At 35.6% G+C, this 17,601-nt stretch overlaps 1 protein-coding gene across 1 annotated transcript in view; it reads left to right on the top strand.

Moving 5' to 3' along the window:
- The window catches only part of LOC134839791 (uncharacterized), a 30,189-nt gene extending 14,514 nt beyond the window's left edge, over positions 1-15,675 (top strand). The window contains exons 3-4 of the mRNA XM_063855413.1: positions 12,991-13,144; positions 14,138-15,675. Of these exons, the coding sequence (XP_063711483.1) occupies positions 12,991-13,144; positions 14,138-15,675 (1,692 nt within the window). The remainder of the gene's footprint in view (positions 1-12,990; positions 13,145-14,137) is intronic.
- Positions 15,676-17,601: the final 1,926 nt, after the last annotated feature.

Genomic DNA, 17,601 nt, shown 5'->3' with positions numbered 1-17,601 from the left:
TTATACAGTTATATACAAGCTTTGTTATCATTACTGCATCAGATTCATCAATTGGTGCTGTTGTCTTAGACATATTCAAATGAAACTAGTCTACAGAGTGTGCTATAGTTTTTTCTCACAGTAAATGTAGCTTGATCGCTCAAAAGAAAAAAAAATTTCGATGAGTCTCAAATTTCACAACAAGTAAATTCTTCGTCATAATTGATTTTGTAATGTGTTTTTAACCTATAGTTTGCTGGGCTAATTGCAGTTTTTTCACAGTACCTTGCTTTGTCACAGCATCCTTTTTCACAAATTTCTAATTTTATGTGGCAAATCACTACTGTCTAGGCCCATCTGAGCGCCTAATTATCATATGGATATACAGAATGGTTCGGGAAGACAGTGCTCCTTGCTTCCTGACCATTATTTCATAAAGATTTTAATCTGCGGAATAAAACAAATTGATCAACTAATGGAAAAAAAATTCCTTTAGCGTAGACTGTTCCTCTTAGGAAAATAAAATTTGCTCCTTCCTTAAAAATTGTTGGCCTCTACAATCAATAGAACTTGTTCAAGTTTTATAGTTTTTGATCACTATCTGGATTCATCCACTCTCAAACTTTTGAATTTGTTAATGGGGATGTCTTCACTTTAGCCAATCTCTTGCTCTTTTTACTTTTTCAAAAATTAAAAAAATTACATTGCTTTTGTTTCAGGCACAATGAATCCTGGAGGTGCAATGAGTTACTATTTGGAAAATTTTCAAATTTAGTTTTTCAAAAGCAGGCAACACATTTCATCTAGTTTTCCGCTATTCGGTCCATGTTCTCGAATAAGAAATGTGTAATTTTTTTCCTTTACCGTTAGTAATGGTTCTCAGTTTTCCGCAGGCAAAACGTTGAAATAATTGAATCAAATTAAGTGAAAGATTATCCACCGTTTTCCCATTGGCGATCGTGAAACAATTTTATTTTTTCATTAATGGTACGTCTTTGTAATTTAAACTCGAGCTGTGGTAGTAAAATGAAATTCACTGAATGTAAGACAATGAGTCGACCGCTGTAGTCTGAATTTCTGATTGCTAAATCTCTAATCACAAATGCGAACCGAATCCTTCTACGTCAAGTACAAGTCAAGGCACCTTCTCCGTCAAGGCAAGTTGTAACGGTACGTGTAGGTTTCCCCCTAATCTGCCCAAGTCGTTTGCCAAAAACCGTCACCTGTTTTCCTTTCAGCTGGAAAACGGCGCTAGGATTTATCAAGACACGACAAGACTTTGAAGTATTCATTTCAAGTTTAGTTGAAGATAGTCACCATCTCTCCATTGGAACTAAAAAAATGATTTTTTTAAATTGTAGGCTTTAGCAGTGGAAACTAGAGCTCTGGGCGTATATTGAAAATCACTGGATGCTAGAAACTGTGTGAGTGGCTGTACTCTGAAATTGTGATTGGTACTTCTTTAAATAAGAAGGCATTTTTCTTGGAACTGAAACTTTCTACGTCAAGCACAACTGATCTTTTGCTTAGCTTTCTAATAAATGATATTTTCTTAAATTTTTATTTCCACTTAGTGAAAATAAAGAAAACTATTCCAATCAAATGATTCAAAAAACTGTTGTTACTTTTCCAGGGCAAATTATAATGGTCCGTGCGACCCTGTTATTAAACCTGATTCATGACTCCAGATTAATTTTCGCAAAACAGCATGCAATCGTTAAAATTTCTAATTGTTCATGTTTTTGTCTAGGGAAGAATTATCGATACCAATCAAAGAAACATGAAGTCTTAACTGACAAAAAATATCCAAGTTAAAATTATAAGAGCTAAAAAAACTTGCAGCTAGGAAATTTTTTGTTAGTGAGATTAAATAGATTCAATTGATAAATTATAAGTATAATTGATTTGAATAACTTATGGACGATTAATTGGAGTTTCTTGTTGTTTTTTGCAATTTCATTTTTAAGGAGTTCAAATCAAACAAATCGTGGACAAAAAGAGGTTGCTCACATTACCCTACTATGATTTATAGAAAAGCACTTTAATAAATAGCAAATTGTAGAAGCTCACTCAAATAAAACTGTTTTTTGAAAATAAGTTATCTTTTTTAATCAAAGTTTTCTTTCACTCTCGAAAGACAAATTGTATCAATTCTTACAAAAATTGAAGTATCGTTTTTTTTGGTGGATGAAAACAGTCTAAATTGTAAATATTCCTTATGAATATCTTCGGTACACCAAGCTCTATCCAATTTCATTTTTCTGCTTGTCATTAGCTTATTGTTTGCCCAGAAACGGTCACCTCCTTGGAGATTGTTTTGAAATTTCTGCCTTTTCACCATAAATTATAGCACAAAGTGAGGAAATATTTTACTGCTGCCAACAGATTAGCTATGCAGCCAAAATATCTGGCGAATTTTTATTATGTCCCATAAAAATACATTCCAAGTTCACTAACAAATCTTTATTAGATCAAAAATTCATATTCCCTCAAGAAATATAGATTGAATCATAATCGACGGCATTTGATATTTGAAAATCCATTAGTTCTAATCTAATGAGCACGCTACAAATTCCGAGCACATTAGAGGTTCCGAGTTTCGAAGAAGCTGCTACACGGTGAGCTCAGGGCTATCTTTACCATGCTAGAAGATTGAATTACCATAGATGGCATTCGACATTCGATCGAAGACCCACTAGTTCCGATCCAAAAAATAAGGTTCAAAGCGGACCCAATCTCATCCACGAAAAAGTGGTTATCAAAAATCGACAAAACTTATCAATGAAGGTCATTTTGTAAAAGTTAACAAGTGCACTAGCGACCAATTTGCTACTATGAAGAAAATGTGGTGCATGTGGTTGAAAAATAGCTTCCAATTAGTTCGGAATTAAAACAAAGTCTTCAACTGTCTTAATTAGATTGTGAGTTAACAAAATAACAAATTTGTCGCACTAGTGGGAATCCTTTCCTATTTACAATTATGGCATATTTTTTGGCAACAACAGTTTTTGAGGTGATAAATAACTTGTAATGATGTCTCTATATTGGCAACGCTAACGTTTAAGTTCTTCCGGTATTTATTTTGTAGTAGCGTCTGAGATTTTTGAGTATAACAAAACCTATTTGCTGCGCGTAACGAAGCGATTTGAACAAAATTGTGGGTGAAGTGATCATATTAACCGTTCGTGGTCATCAATTTTGTTGAAACAAAGTTGCTTTATATATATCAGAGAATCTTTTCAATAATTTTGTACCAAATCCGCTAAATTTCAAGAATTTCACACTAACTTGGCATGTGTTTACAAAGCGATAGAATGTACCGAATTTAGAATAAAAAGTAATTACAACCACAAACTTGAAAATAAACACTATTTTCCCAGATCTTGCGATGCACCCTATTGCCATGAAAACTCTTGACGACGTTTTAATCACTATACTCATATCCTCGGTTTTCGTAGCACCTGCCAATTAAGCTGGACAAACTGGAGAACGAAACTGAACTTTCTTCACAAACCAGTTTAGTAAAGGAAAGTGTGAGAATGCGAAAGCAAAATAAACATAGAATAACGGCATTTAGCGCAACAAAAACTACTTCAAATCTTGGCAAACTTCCTGGCTACAAAATTTCATGTTTTCTGTTACATAATTTCATACACATTTTATATATCTAAATACAAGCTTTGTTACTTTTGTTGCATCAGATTCATCAATTGGTGCTGATGTTTTAGACATTTTTAAATGAAATTAGTCTACAGAGTGTGCTATAGTTTTTTGTCACAGTAAATGTAGCTTGATTGCTCAATAAAAAGAAGAAAAAAATAGGATTTCGATGAGTCCTAAATTTCACAACAAGTAAATTCTTCGTCATAACTGATTTTGTCATGTGTTTCTAGCCTATAGTTTGCTGGGCTAATTGCAGTTTTTTCAGACTATCTTGCTTTGTCACAGTTTTTTCACAATTTTCTTAATTTTATGTGGCAAATCACTACTGTCTTGGCCCATCTGAGCTCCTGGTTATCATGAAGATATACAGACTGGTTCGGGAAGACAGTGCTCCTTGCTTCCGCGCCATTATTTCATATAGATTTGAATCTGTGGTATAAAACAAATTGATCAACTACTGGAAAAAAATCCTAAGAGGACTGTTCCTCTTAGGAAAATAAAATTTGCTCCTTCCTTAAAACTTGTTGGCCTCTACAATCAATAGAACTTGTTCGAGTTTTTAGTTTTCGATCACTCTTTGGATTCATCCATTCTCGAAATTTTGAATTTTTTAATGGGGATGTCTTCACTTTAGCCAATCTCTTGCTCTTTTTACTTTTTCAAAAATTAAAAAAATTACTTTGCTTTTGTTTCAGGCACAATGAATCCTGGAGGTGCAATGAGTTACAATTTGGAAAATTTTCAAATTTAGTTTTTCAAAAGCAGGCAACACGTTTTATCTAGTTTTCCGCTATTCGGTCCATGTTCTCGAATAAGAAATGTGTAATTTTTTTCCTTTAACGTTAGTAATGGTTCTCAGTTTTCAGCAGGCAAAACGTTGAAATAACTGAATCAAATTAAGTGAAAGATTATCCACCGTTTTCCCATTGGCGATCGTGAAACAATTTTGTTTTTTCATTAATGGTAAGTCTTTGTAATTTAAACTCGAGCTGTGGTAGTAAATTGATATTCACTGAATGTAGGACAATGATTCGACCGCTGTAGTCTGAATTTCTGGTTGCCAAATCTCTAATCACAAATGCGAATCCTTCTACGTCAAGTACAAGTCAAGGCACCTTCTACGTCAAGGCAAGTTGTAACGGTACGTGTAGGTTTCCCCCTAATCTGCCCAAGTCGTTTGCCAAAAACCGTCACCTGTTTTCCCTTCAGCTTGAAAACGGCGCTAGGGTTTATCAAGACATGACAAGACTTTGAAGAATTCATTTCAAGTTTAGTTGAAGATAGTCACCATCTTTCCATTGGAACTGTGAAAATGATTTTTTTAAATTGTAAGCTTTAGCATTGGAAACTAGAGCTCTGGACGTAAATTGAAAATCACTGGATTCTATAAACTGTGTGAGTGACTGTACTCTGAAATTGTGATTGGTACTTCTTTAAATAAGAAGGCGTTTTTCTTGGAACTGAATCTTTCTACGTCAAGCACAACTGATCTTTTGCTTAGCTTTCTAATGAAGGATATTTTCTTAAATTTTTATTTCCACTTAGCGAAAATAAAGAAAACTATTCCAATCAAATGCTTCAAAAAACTGTTGTTACTTTTCCAGGGCAAATTATAATGGTCCGTGCGACCCTGTTATTGAACCTGATTCATGACTCCCGATTAAATTATCGCAAAACAGCATGTAATCGTTAAATTTTCTAATTTTTAGGTTTTTGTCCAAGGAAGAATTATCGATACCAATCGAAGAAATATGAAGTCATAACTGACTAAAACATCCAAGTTAATTTTTTTAGAACTAAAAAAAACTTGCAGCTAGGAAATTTTTTCGTTAGTGAGAATAAAAAGAATCAATAGATAAATTATAAGTACAATTGGTTTGAATAACTTATGAACGATTAACTGGCGTTTCTTGTTGTTTTGCATTTTCATTTTTCAAGGAGTTAAAATCAAACAAATCGTCGAATATTTTTTCAAAGTCAACAAAAAAGAAGTTGCTCACAGTACCCTACTATGATTTATAGAGAAGCACTTTAATAAAGACTAATTGTAGAAGCTCACTCAAATAAAACTGTTTTTTGAAAATAAGTTATTTTTTTTAACCAAAGTTTCTTTTCACTCTCGAGAGACACATTGTATCAATTCTTACCAAAATCGAAGTATCGTTTTTTTGGTGGATGAAAACAGTCTGAATTGTAAATATTCCTCATGAATATCTTCGGTACACCAAGCTCTATCCAATTTCAATTTTCTGTTTGTCATTAGCTTATTTTTTGTCTGGAAACGGCCACCTCCTTAAAGATTGTTTTGAAATTTCTGCCTTTTCACCATAAATTATAGCACAAAGTGAGGAAATAGTTTGCTGCCGCCAACAGATTAGCTATGCAACCAAAATCTCCTGCGAATTTTTAGTATGTACCATAAAATTACATTCCAAGTTCACTAACAAATCATTATTAGATCAAAAATTCATATTCCCTCAAGAAATGTACCAATTTTTTTGAGAAATATTATCAATCAGAATAATTAATTAGGACCCGAAAATGGAGTTCACAGGAATTATGCATCGTGTGGAGCTAAGCTTAGCAAGATCCCAAGTAAGAGTTCTTCTGCTACGTGGGGAAAAATTTTTTCTTTCACAAAATCAAAATGAGGGTCTTTCAAAAAATCAAGGACCCAATCCCTAGGATTTTTGCTTTAGCTGAGGATCCCCATTAGGATCCGAGACACGATCAATATTAGTAGAGACTGTTAATGAGAATCTAATATAATTGATTTTTATTCAGGAAACTCGGGTGTTAAGATCGCTTGCCTTGCACAATGTCTATGTATGTGTGTCATGAATAATGGCTTCATGTTTAAGTGTTTCTATACGCAGTTTCAAGTAAGTCTTTCAGTTTTAGGTGGTCCTTACTTTTTTGCAAAAGGTACTGTTATTCGTTATATTGGTCCAAGATTGAACAGTGTTTGTTCTATACTTCGAGGATTTGGTCTTTATTCGTCAGTTTTGGTGGGCAGCATTCGCTGTTCTTACTATATACGCTTCAAATCCATGAAAATTGTAATTTCTGTAGATATGAAAGGTTACTCTCCTTTTTGCAGCGTTTTGCAACGCGAACAGTTCCACAACCGCAACCCCAAAAGCCGATATCCGCCCGAAAGCATAAATCCTATGCACCCCAGCAGGGGAGGATCTAAGATTTTCTGGAGGGCGGTGTGGATTTTAAAATGTCGACCGAAAAATTGCGTTTTTTTGGCGCCCACCCCCTCAAAAATAGTATACATTGGCGCCAAAGGCGCCTTTGGAAAAATTTTAGAGTTGCTCGAACATAAATTGATTTCTTAAATATTACCAAAGGGGGGGGCCTTTGGGTTCGGCAGGGGGTCGAATCCCTGAGGGGGGTGGAGGAGGGCAAACAACCAGCCCCCCACCCCCTACCCCTAAATCCGCCCCTGCATGCCAGTCCCATCCCCTCCCCCCATATAAAACCGCATCCGCCCCTGCGTACACTCCTCCCACCTACAGATGACCCCACAACGGGACTACGAACACGCTATTTGATGTGTGTATAAAATGCGTCTTCGAAATTTTTCACGCTGCTGGAGCAACCCTTTTTGAAAGTCTTCTGTTTTGGCGTTTTTCAAGCAATGTGTATCCTTCCTTGCACATACCTGAAACTGTCCCTGTGTAAAGTAGTTTCCCTATTTGAAGTATTTTATATCCTGGCTATTTAAACGGTTCTCAAGCTTATCACCCCGTGTTTTTGACCCCTTTTTAACCCCCTCTCATATAACCCCGATATTAGACAACCCCACTACAATTTAACCCCTTCTCAATACCAACTTACATGAAAGGGATTCGGAACCATATCGTCGGTAAACATCAAAGCTTTAATTGCGAAAAATTTTGCGAACCAAAATGAATTAACATGCACGCTGCTAAATACGTGTTAGATTTGAACAGAAATGACTTTGCCGATAGTTTAGAAATTGATATGAACTTGAAAACGAAAGCGATCGTCATGATTCAAACTAGTTAGCATACTGATTAAATTTTTCGAAAACTGAACTTGACCCTAGAGCAATTCCTACCAATCAAAGAATAATTGGCTGAATTTAACTGAAATATGGAATGAGAACTAGCTGTGACCCAAAATTTGATCTAAACGGATCACTTTAAATCAAAATATCGATCATTTTAATTGAAACTGAACTATTTTTCCGAACCATCTAAGCTTTGTCAATTTTTTTTAAATTGTCGGCATGCAACGCAATGTCTAAAGGGTTTGCCAGCCCATAGTCGCAACCTAGCATCCCATCCAAAGGAGCGATTGTTCCGGGATTAGATTGCTAGAGACATCATTTTTCAAATGCGAGTCAAGTCAATGCGTTTTTTTTACTTCTCCGGGAGGCTGCAAGGAGATGTCTTTTCTCAAAAAAGTTGACAAACAAAAATTTAAATTGAAATTATATACAAAGAACAAAAGAGCAAATATTTAACTCAAGTTCGCCATAGCGCGAAAGAAATGCAAATCCGTTTTTTCTTCGTAAACATGCATAATTTTCTGCACTTATTCATTGAGCACCCGGTATTTTTTTTGTAAACTGGTGCCCACTCGAGACGTTATAGAAATTAAGTTTTTGGACGGAAGTGTCTTTTTGCGAAATGGCAATTACTTTCTTTATACTGGAATGTGATCCACTGAAGTATGACTGTATGCCATAATGCCAGCCCTCTACAGCATTTGTTGTTTTGGCCAAACCCAATGATGCCGCATCCCTTTGATTAAATAATGAAGGGGGGAATAGGACTTCTCGATTCGGGACGAGACTTTTTATGTAGTTCGATCCAAAATAAAGGCAGAGCTAGTCAATTTTTGCTATTTTTTCCGACTCTTTTATAGTGCGATCGCAAACTATTTGAATTTCCTCCACTATTTTATCGTATGAATTTCGTATTTCTTTTTCTTTTTCAAAAGCAAGTGTGGGTAACATTTTGAGTGCTAAAGCGAACTCGTGGTTTGTTTCGTAATCCTTTTTCAATCCGAGTTCCGCGATTTTATTCTCATTAAATTTTGGGAAAGATGGAAGAAACATCCCGACAGCTTGGACTCGGGAAAACTTTTCTGAAACGCTTGAATAATGGCCTGCTCAAAATCCAGCAAAATATTTTCAGGTCTACTATCAGGGCTAGTATTTAAAGAGCTTCTAAATAGCGGTGGTAAGTTTTTACTGTTTTATTCGGCAGGAACGCATATATGCAATGACTTTGAAAGTTCCATCGTCCAATCAAAAGTTGGATTCTTCAAGCACACGAAGCATTTCAGGGTCGCTGAATAAAAAATCCTCTCATGATCATTTTGCCCACTGTCAAATCTTATAAAATTTTTGAAAGGTTCGGGTATTTCGAACCTTCTGGTTGCTGGTGAGACTGGTAAGACTTCTTCTCGTAGCTTGCTTGCTCGTTGTGCGGTGCGAACTTGGTTTTCTCTGGTTGGTAGGGTTAATTGAGTGGCAATGTCGTCTGTAATGGGCTGAATGGCGGTTGCGACTGCGACAGTTGGGGTATTACTATCGCTCAGATCCTTGATGTTTTTCAAAACTAGTCGAGCATCAGGTTTGCTTGCTGAAATGTCATGTTTATGTTCATCCCTCGTTTCAAAAAAGTTTTCTCCATCCGTAATTGCTGTTGCGCAGCATTTATGTGTTTGATATTACGAGCAGTTCCAATTTGTAGTTGTCTTGTTTTTGCGTTTAAAGTAATACTCGTGGCCTGATACCACTAGCATTTGTTTGTCTTTCGAAGATAAAGTAAAATAGAATGACGCTTCAAACATTATATCTGATCTGATAGAGTGCTACAACAATGGTCAAAAAAATAGGCAGTTTGATTTTTTATAAAACTCATAAACGTCTTTTGTTGCCTTCAGTTAGCACCATGTAGGTTATCTCTGTTTTAAACGCTTGAGTGAGGAATTGTTTCTCTATTTAATCGAAATGCAATTGTTTTTGAGATGCTAGAGGCATCAAGTGAATTAAGACTAGCTTTTCAGGACACAATTAGTACACTTAATTCTACTGCTCCTTTACTTATAAAAAGGACTTCATTTGAAACTAATTATCGTCATTAAAAGGGTTTTTAGTTGTTGTGGGGTTATCTTGTTACGTGGTTATAATATAGGGGGTGTAAACATAGGGGTGAAATATCGTGGGGTTAAAGAGTGGGACACCCATTTAAACATTGGTGCTGGTTTGTAAGTGTTGTTTTGTTTTGGGTTACTGGAGATCTACTTGGCAATCCGCGTCCTATGTCTCATCCAAATATTTCCCAGTTTTTTTCGAAAACTTTTCAATTGATTTTTGGTGTCTTCACTTATTTTCTTGCTTGATCTGCTGATTTGATGTGTTTGATGCCCTTTGTTCTGCTGAATGCATTTTTAGTGCGCATTCTTCGGGGTTCTTGTTTCCGCTTAAAAATGTTGCGATTTGTCTTATCGTATGGGAGCTGATTTACTCACTGAAATCTCCTCACTTTTGAGGTAGCTTTTGAGACTATAGCTCAAACAATTCCGTTGAAGAGTGAACGCAATGCATGATGTTAAATTTTTGAATTGCAATCATCGGTTCAACTACAAAACAACCATCTTTTCATCAATTTGTCCTATATGTTAAGTTTTTCCTTTTTTCTACTCTATATTAAATTTACGGAAGAGTGCGAGCCAAAAATATGCCACCTTAGCCAAACAAAACCGGCAATAATATTGTTTGAATTAAATACAGTCCAATAAACAAAGCAATAATACAAAACGAAGCAATAATGCATAATTTAGGGTTCATAATAAACCGCGTATTGCATAAAAGGCCTTTCCAACATATTGGAAGTTGATGGAATATGTCCAGCTTTGTATGTCTTTGTTCCGACTTTCGATACAAAAGTAACGGAATATTTGTGCTCGGGGTGGATTTTTTTTCTTCAGACAAATTTCGACTTTTCAACTAGTAATTTTTTTATATCATTCAAAAAGTATTGTTGTCCTGAGCTTAAAATTGAAAAGATATTTTACCTGTGATCATTTATCGCAAAATTATAGGGGTTTAAAGGTTGCCATTTTAGCCAATTTGGGACAAATAACGCGCGATATGTTCCGCGCTATTAACACGTAAGCGGAGATTTGATCCGTATCAGAAATTGTTCCAAATTGGTTGAAGGAAGCTCAATTGCCATAACTGATGTGTTAATAGGAGCAAAATTTATCACTTTGTACTGTATATGGCGTGTGGGGGGATGATTTTCAAAAAAAAACGTCATACTTTTTTTTCATTTTTTTATATTTATAATTTTATTTTTTCATGCTATTAATGCTCCATAGACCTTAAAAGGCAGTCGGAAAATTCAGGGTTTCGCCCTGATACGAGCATTTTTGTTACTTTATAGTGATGTTCTCAGTTTCAAAAATTTTATGTTGAACTATGTGAGGAAATCATATGTTACAATTGAGTTACTAAAAACATATGCGGCGCTCACTATTGTACTTGTCAATTGTTGAATTAGTAAGCAAACGCTGTGCATATATGACGCAAGTACTATTTCTTTGCAATATCTCCAAGAAAAGACAGCTCTGACTCTTTAAAGCTCCTATTTTACGTTTGCAATAATTAGAAAACTTATACCTGCAATGCAATAATGATTTCAATATGTTTTGCCCGAAAGTCATTTATTGCAATAATTTTTTGATAAACCATTTAGTTTACAAGCCTTGTCGCGTATGGTATTAATAGAACCAATCAGGCGCCTCAATTCAATTTGAAACGATTTTGTAGTGCGGGATGATTACAGATGTAGTTTAATCGTAAGCATGGTAGGCTGGTACAGTAGTAAGCATACTCGGCTAGCCGCATGTAGAGCAAAAGATTGATCCCCGAGTGAACAGCGTTTTTAAAGTGGTCCGAATAAAGAAAACAAGCATATTTATTCCTCACTTTCTTCGAAAGGCGGAACAATAAATATTTGCTACATGCTAAACATGCGCGCGCCAACACGCTTAAATACACGTAAAAATACTCTGTTTTGTTCATTTTGTTCCAACTTTCGACGAAAATGACGGAATATTTGTGCTTGTGGTGGTTTTTTGTTCCGAATTTCGAAGGAAACGGATTATTTATGCTCAGTGTGGTTTTTTAATCAGTCATTTTTGACCATTGAAATAACAAAAATTATACTCGATTGAAGATATCGACCATCGAAGATGTATTCATATTTTTGACAGCATAACGCGAACTACTTATGCGTGGCAAATTATCCCGCACAACAAAATCATTTCAAATTGAATTGAAGCTAGTTAATCGGTCGTATTAGTTTCGCTCGACTCAAAATATTACTCTTACCTTTGATATTGTCCAACTTATAGATTTTTAGTTTTTTTCCACAAAAAAGTATTCAATATGGATTAAGTGGCAATGGGAAAACTCAGGCTTTGCCCTGATATACGAGCAGTCTTGTTTTTCTCCAGACAAGTTTAAACTTTTAAACTAACCAGTTATAACAGATTTTTTTTAAATCATCAAAAGTTATTGTTGTCCCGAGCTGAAACCGAAAAACGTTTTCGTAAATGTTTGTAAAGGCTAAAAGATTAAAGATTACCTTTTTGGCCAATTTGGGACATTCAGCGCGATAAGTTTTGCATATTAAAGCTTAAGCGGAGATTGAATCGGTCTTCAAAATTGTTCAAAATTGGTTGAAGCAGGATTTTTGCTATAGTTCCTTTGTTAATTAGAGCAAAACCTATCATTCTGTACTTTTTATAGCGCGTGGAGGATGATTTTCAAAAAAGAATCTCGAAATTTTTTCAAAACTTTTTTCATTTTTTTGGAAAAATTAATCAATTCTTATGAAACGAAACACTTCTCAATTGGCCTCAAAAGGCAGTTGGAATATTCCGGGCTTCGCCCTGATACGAGCAGTCTTATTAAATATTTCATTTTCTACCAAACTATTATATATTTCCCTCGTTTGAGTTTCTTTTGAATTGAGTGTTTTATACTTGCCTTGATTATATCGCCACTGTGATGTCAAGAACCTCGAGAGTTTGAAAATTAAGCATAATTTAGAGAAGTAATATTTATTTTAACACGTTTTACCGTTTTCAGCACTTGGACGTTTGTTAAGGATTCCTGAAGTGGGTCAAAAAGCCAATCTTGCTTGCTTACTACTAAACTTAAAAATTATATATATGGACGATTTTTTATGTGAAATATGGCCAGCATTTTTTCAGGAAAGTCTTCAAACTACTAAATTTTTAACGTAAGTCTTACGAGAACTTATTCTGAGAAACTTGAAATTGTATTGACAGGAATTGCAGAAATGTCCAGTGCTGGACTGTCCCAGACAGAAGGCCACGTTCAAAGATCGAATCAGGGTAGGAGATTTGCCTGTGAGACCAGTGGCCGAAATGGAAATGTTTTCAGTGGTAACTTCAACACTGAATGTGCAACCATTCCGAGAAGGTGAGAACCGCTCCCGTGCCCTTACTTAAGAACTTAACAGTTTCTTATGTTCTTTTTGAACTAAAAGATTATCTTCCGTCCTCTTGCACTAAGCACAGATTTTGGGGAGCCCACAAACACCAAAATGTTTTGGATTTGGAAGAATTTTCTGGTTAACAAACGTACTTATCTTTGTCCCCGTAAAACCTTGCATTTAAAATGGCAGGTTAGTAATGTTTTCTGCCTATACTTCTTGTAGATACCGCTACTTAGTGACAATTTTTCATTTTTATATTAAAATTAAAATGCCGAGTTGAATTAATTTTGGGATTTATAGTAGAAAACATGTGACTTTACATGTTTGGACATGTGAATGACATGTGGCACGCTATTTTTCCCAGATAACGAACAGGTGAATTTACATACTTTTTATGTAATTTCACATGCTGAAAAAAATAACTAGGAAAAAGAATGTCGGTTAACTTTGCTACCGCAAACTAAAACGATGCAAATGGCAAAAAAAACCAATGTATATGAAAATTTAACGTGCAGTTAACGAGTTAAGATGTCAAGATCATCGAAAGTCAGGATCACCGAATCAATTCTAGAAAAAATTGTAAGCTTTGTATTAGATGGTTGTTTCAGTCTGCCCGCTAAATCAGCTTTGAGTCACAAATTACAAATTGCACATTCCCTCCCTCGAAAAGAATATGTGACCCAACTTATTTTTAAAAAAGTTAGATTTTGTTCGTTCAGTTTGTTTGCTGGTACCTGTTTAATCATTTGTGCATCAACTGCAGATATTCAAAAAAGCATCAAACATGAGACTTTACATTAGAAAAATTGTAAGACTGATCGTACTAATATTGTACATTCAACATGTCTAAAAAACAGCTCATTTAGAAATGTGATTTTTCAAATATGTAATTTGACATATGTGATTCCATCTTTTGTTTTATGTGATTTTACATATTTATCATTTCACATGTGACAAATTACATTTTCATTTTCTAGAGTGCTGTTCAGTCGCGTCAACTGATGTCACTGACCTTTCATCTTCAATCACTACATCGTCAACCTCCTCAATTTTCTGCTCCTCTGCAATTGGAGATGGCGCTCACAGTTCTAGAGAAACGGAACAGGATGAATTAATCGGTAGATTGGAGGGACTTGCTGTATCAAGTGAAGCGGTTGGAGGCGATAGTGGCAGGGGAGCGAGGGGTGTCATTTTTGGTGACTGTGTCGGAGGAGGGGTTGGGAGCATCTCTGCGGGTAGCATCTCCTCTACACTTGGAGATGGCGCTCACAGTTCTAGAGAAACGGGACAGGATGAATTAATCGGTGGTTTGGAGGGACTTGCTGTATCAAGTGGAGCGGTTGGAGGCGATAGTGGTGGGGAAGATGGTTCCTCTTTTAGTGGGATGAGAGAAGTTGTTGCGAGAAAGAGGAGGACTCTAGTGGGAGTGGAAAGGAAGGCAGTGGGAGATGATGAGGTTGTGTTCTGTCAGGCGGTGTATAACACAGAGACGAAAGAAGTGCTCTGTATTAAAGACGTTGATGAAGAAAATGTAATCCGAGTGTGTGGATTAGATGAAACAAGTGGAGTTGTTGAAATAAAAAGAACGATGGACTGGACTGTACTGAGGGGAGACGAAGATAAACTGTGGATGATGGCAATGGACGGTAACAACGAGTTGTACGGGTGTATGGAGAGGAAGAGTGATGGAGTAGAAAGAGTGGAGATATTGGACCAGAATACACTTGAGAAGAAAGAACAACTAGACACAGATGGAATTGATAACGGAATAAACATTAGCTGGATGGTAGGTGCTTCAGGTCATAGTGTGGTTGTAGCTGTACTTGATGCAAGAGAGTCAGACTGGAAATGGACAAGTGTGACTGTGTTTAAAAATCAGCAAAGACAGCACACTGTGTCACTTAATATTGCATTGGACGGAGGATGGAATATAAGCAGCTGTGTTTTAGCGAACGAGACCACATTGTTGCTCTCTTGTGGTAACAATACCAATAGAGTGGCAGTGATCTCGCTTCCACCACCACCACCATCAGATACATCAAAAAAGACCAGAACTGATACAACCATAGCAACAACTTCAACAGCATTAACATTAAGGCCACTGTCTGTGATCTATATAGTCTTGTCTGAAGTAAAGCAAGTTTATGCTCTAGTCTGGATGCCATCAGCCGGAGTCCATTCACAGTCCCAGTTGTTAACCGGACACCTTTGGGTGACAGATTATCACAATAATCAAGAAGGAAAAGAACAAGAAGTAGTAATTGCTTCAAACGGAGACATAATCCTAATATTAAACACTAATACATTCCGTGTGTATGAACTCGATATTAAGAAAGACGTGTCCCAGCCAGAACAACCAGAGGAAATTACACTTCACTCAATGACCGATATTGCACCCTCTATGAACGCAGGTGTATTTTGTAAAATTGATGAAACTACAATTTTTGGAGATTGCGCGGAAACTGGCTATTGTAAACCGTGCCTGTTCAGCTTAGAGTATCAACCACCTCAGTAGTTTGACACTAATTCGATCAATATGTTCACTGCTCTCGACATCAACTTATGTTTTCTTTCTGTTCACTATTTTACACAGAAAACTCATCAACACTCTGACACAAATTTTCTTTCAAAACTAGCTAATTATGCTCAAATTATTAAAAATCTTTATTTGTAGTGCAATTTTTTGAGACATTTGACAAAAGTACAGTTTTCTACATAATTGCACTCATCTTCGAACAGCTCTGGACTTGTTTTCCTTATGCTTTCTGCCGTTTATCACTACCATAGTGGAACCTGATCTAAACTACAATTTATTATTGGATAAATTAGATACTTTACCACTGTAAAATATTTATTATTAACCAATCATAATTCATCTAACTAACAACCCACATATTTGTAAGTGCTGAGATTACTTGTAATTTCAGCACCAGAGAGATTTGAATTTAACTTAGAAATTAGTTACCTCTCCAAGAGAACTTCAACAGTTGCAATAAGCCAGTATACTCTAGATCTATTGAGCCTAGCAGAGACTAATTAAACACCCTGAGACTAGTAGATATAAGAGTAAGATTAGGATCGGTATTAGACTAAGAAGTTGCACGAATCTATCCGGCCGAAAATGAGATAGCGTGACGAGCAGACGGTGTACCCTATCCGAAATTACTCTATGAGTTAACCTCAAGGACCTAACTCATGTGGTGCGACCATGTCTCGAATAAGACCTTAATTGCTTAGAATTAACCAAATATAGATTAGAAAATAGACAAAACATTTTCAAAATGTTGCACGATAATAACTTAATTGAAATGTCTCTACGACTCAATAGATCAGAGCCAAAGTTCCGCACAATACTAGAACTACCCGGTATTGGAAGAAGACCTCGGACAAGAGACGACATACGACTAGATAGAAACTTACCATTTAGTTTTATGGTTGTAAGGCAAAAGCCAACACAAACTTTTATATTTAGAATCTTATTAGCAATGAATTTAGATTTTCATTTGCAAACATAAAATTTTGAAGTAAATCTTCATGATTATTTCAGGCGCTAAACAAAATTACTAATGTACAATAATGACTGATAAAAAGATCTCAGATCGTTCCCTCAATTTCTGCAGTATTTTATAAAACATATTTGAAAAATATTTATTGAAAATAAAAATAAAAATTAGTAGCATGACAATTAATAGTTAGTAATTATAAATCATCCTGTTGTTCCAGCTTCATCACTAAACATAACAGCAATCATAAGCTAACTAACATCATTAAAAACTAAATTTTTTTATCAAATAAGTATACATCATTTTAAACTTAGTTTAATTTTTTTAAACTAGATCATCAAGGCTTATCCTTGGATCTTAATAAATTTTCTATCTCATTAATTTTAAAATCTGATCATAAAGGTCTATCCTTGGATCAAAAAGAACAATTTTGTTGTCCCCCACCCACTTAGCAAGTGTCTAACAACCTCAAACGTCGATTCACTATCCAACCTTTTCAAAAGACCCAGGACTAATGGAAATTTTTAATAACACTAACCATTCAAACTAGGCTAAACAGTGAAGAACTTCGGTTATTCATCCTTCACTTGAACCCTCCTCTTACCAGACCCAGGAGAGATCTTAGACTAAGTAAGTTTAAAATAGTATCCAACGAACTACTTGTGTTCTAATTATACCTGAACCTTGTGGATCGATTTACTATTCTCCAACCCTTGAACACAATCACTACCCCTAAGTAAGATTAAGTAAGTTAACACCTTAACTTAGACTAGCCAAGAGAAAGTAAAAAATCATTCTCCGGAATCGATATACTTTTCTCTCCAACCCTGAATAAAAAGACCCAGGTTAAGCTAACCAAAAAATCGTAAGGACTAACAGTCTAGGAAATTAAAAAATCACTAATAATTTCTTGCATCCCTCATCCTAAACCTTATGCC

This window comes from Symsagittifera roscoffensis, chromosome 2, assembly GCF_963678635.1.
Source record: "Symsagittifera roscoffensis chromosome 2, txSymRosc1.1, whole genome shotgun sequence".
Taxonomy (NCBI): domain Eukaryota; kingdom Metazoa; phylum Xenacoelomorpha; order Acoela; family Convolutidae; genus Symsagittifera; species Symsagittifera roscoffensis.
Note: the sequence above shows the minus strand (reverse complement) of the source record. Positions and strands in the feature narration are given on the sequence as shown.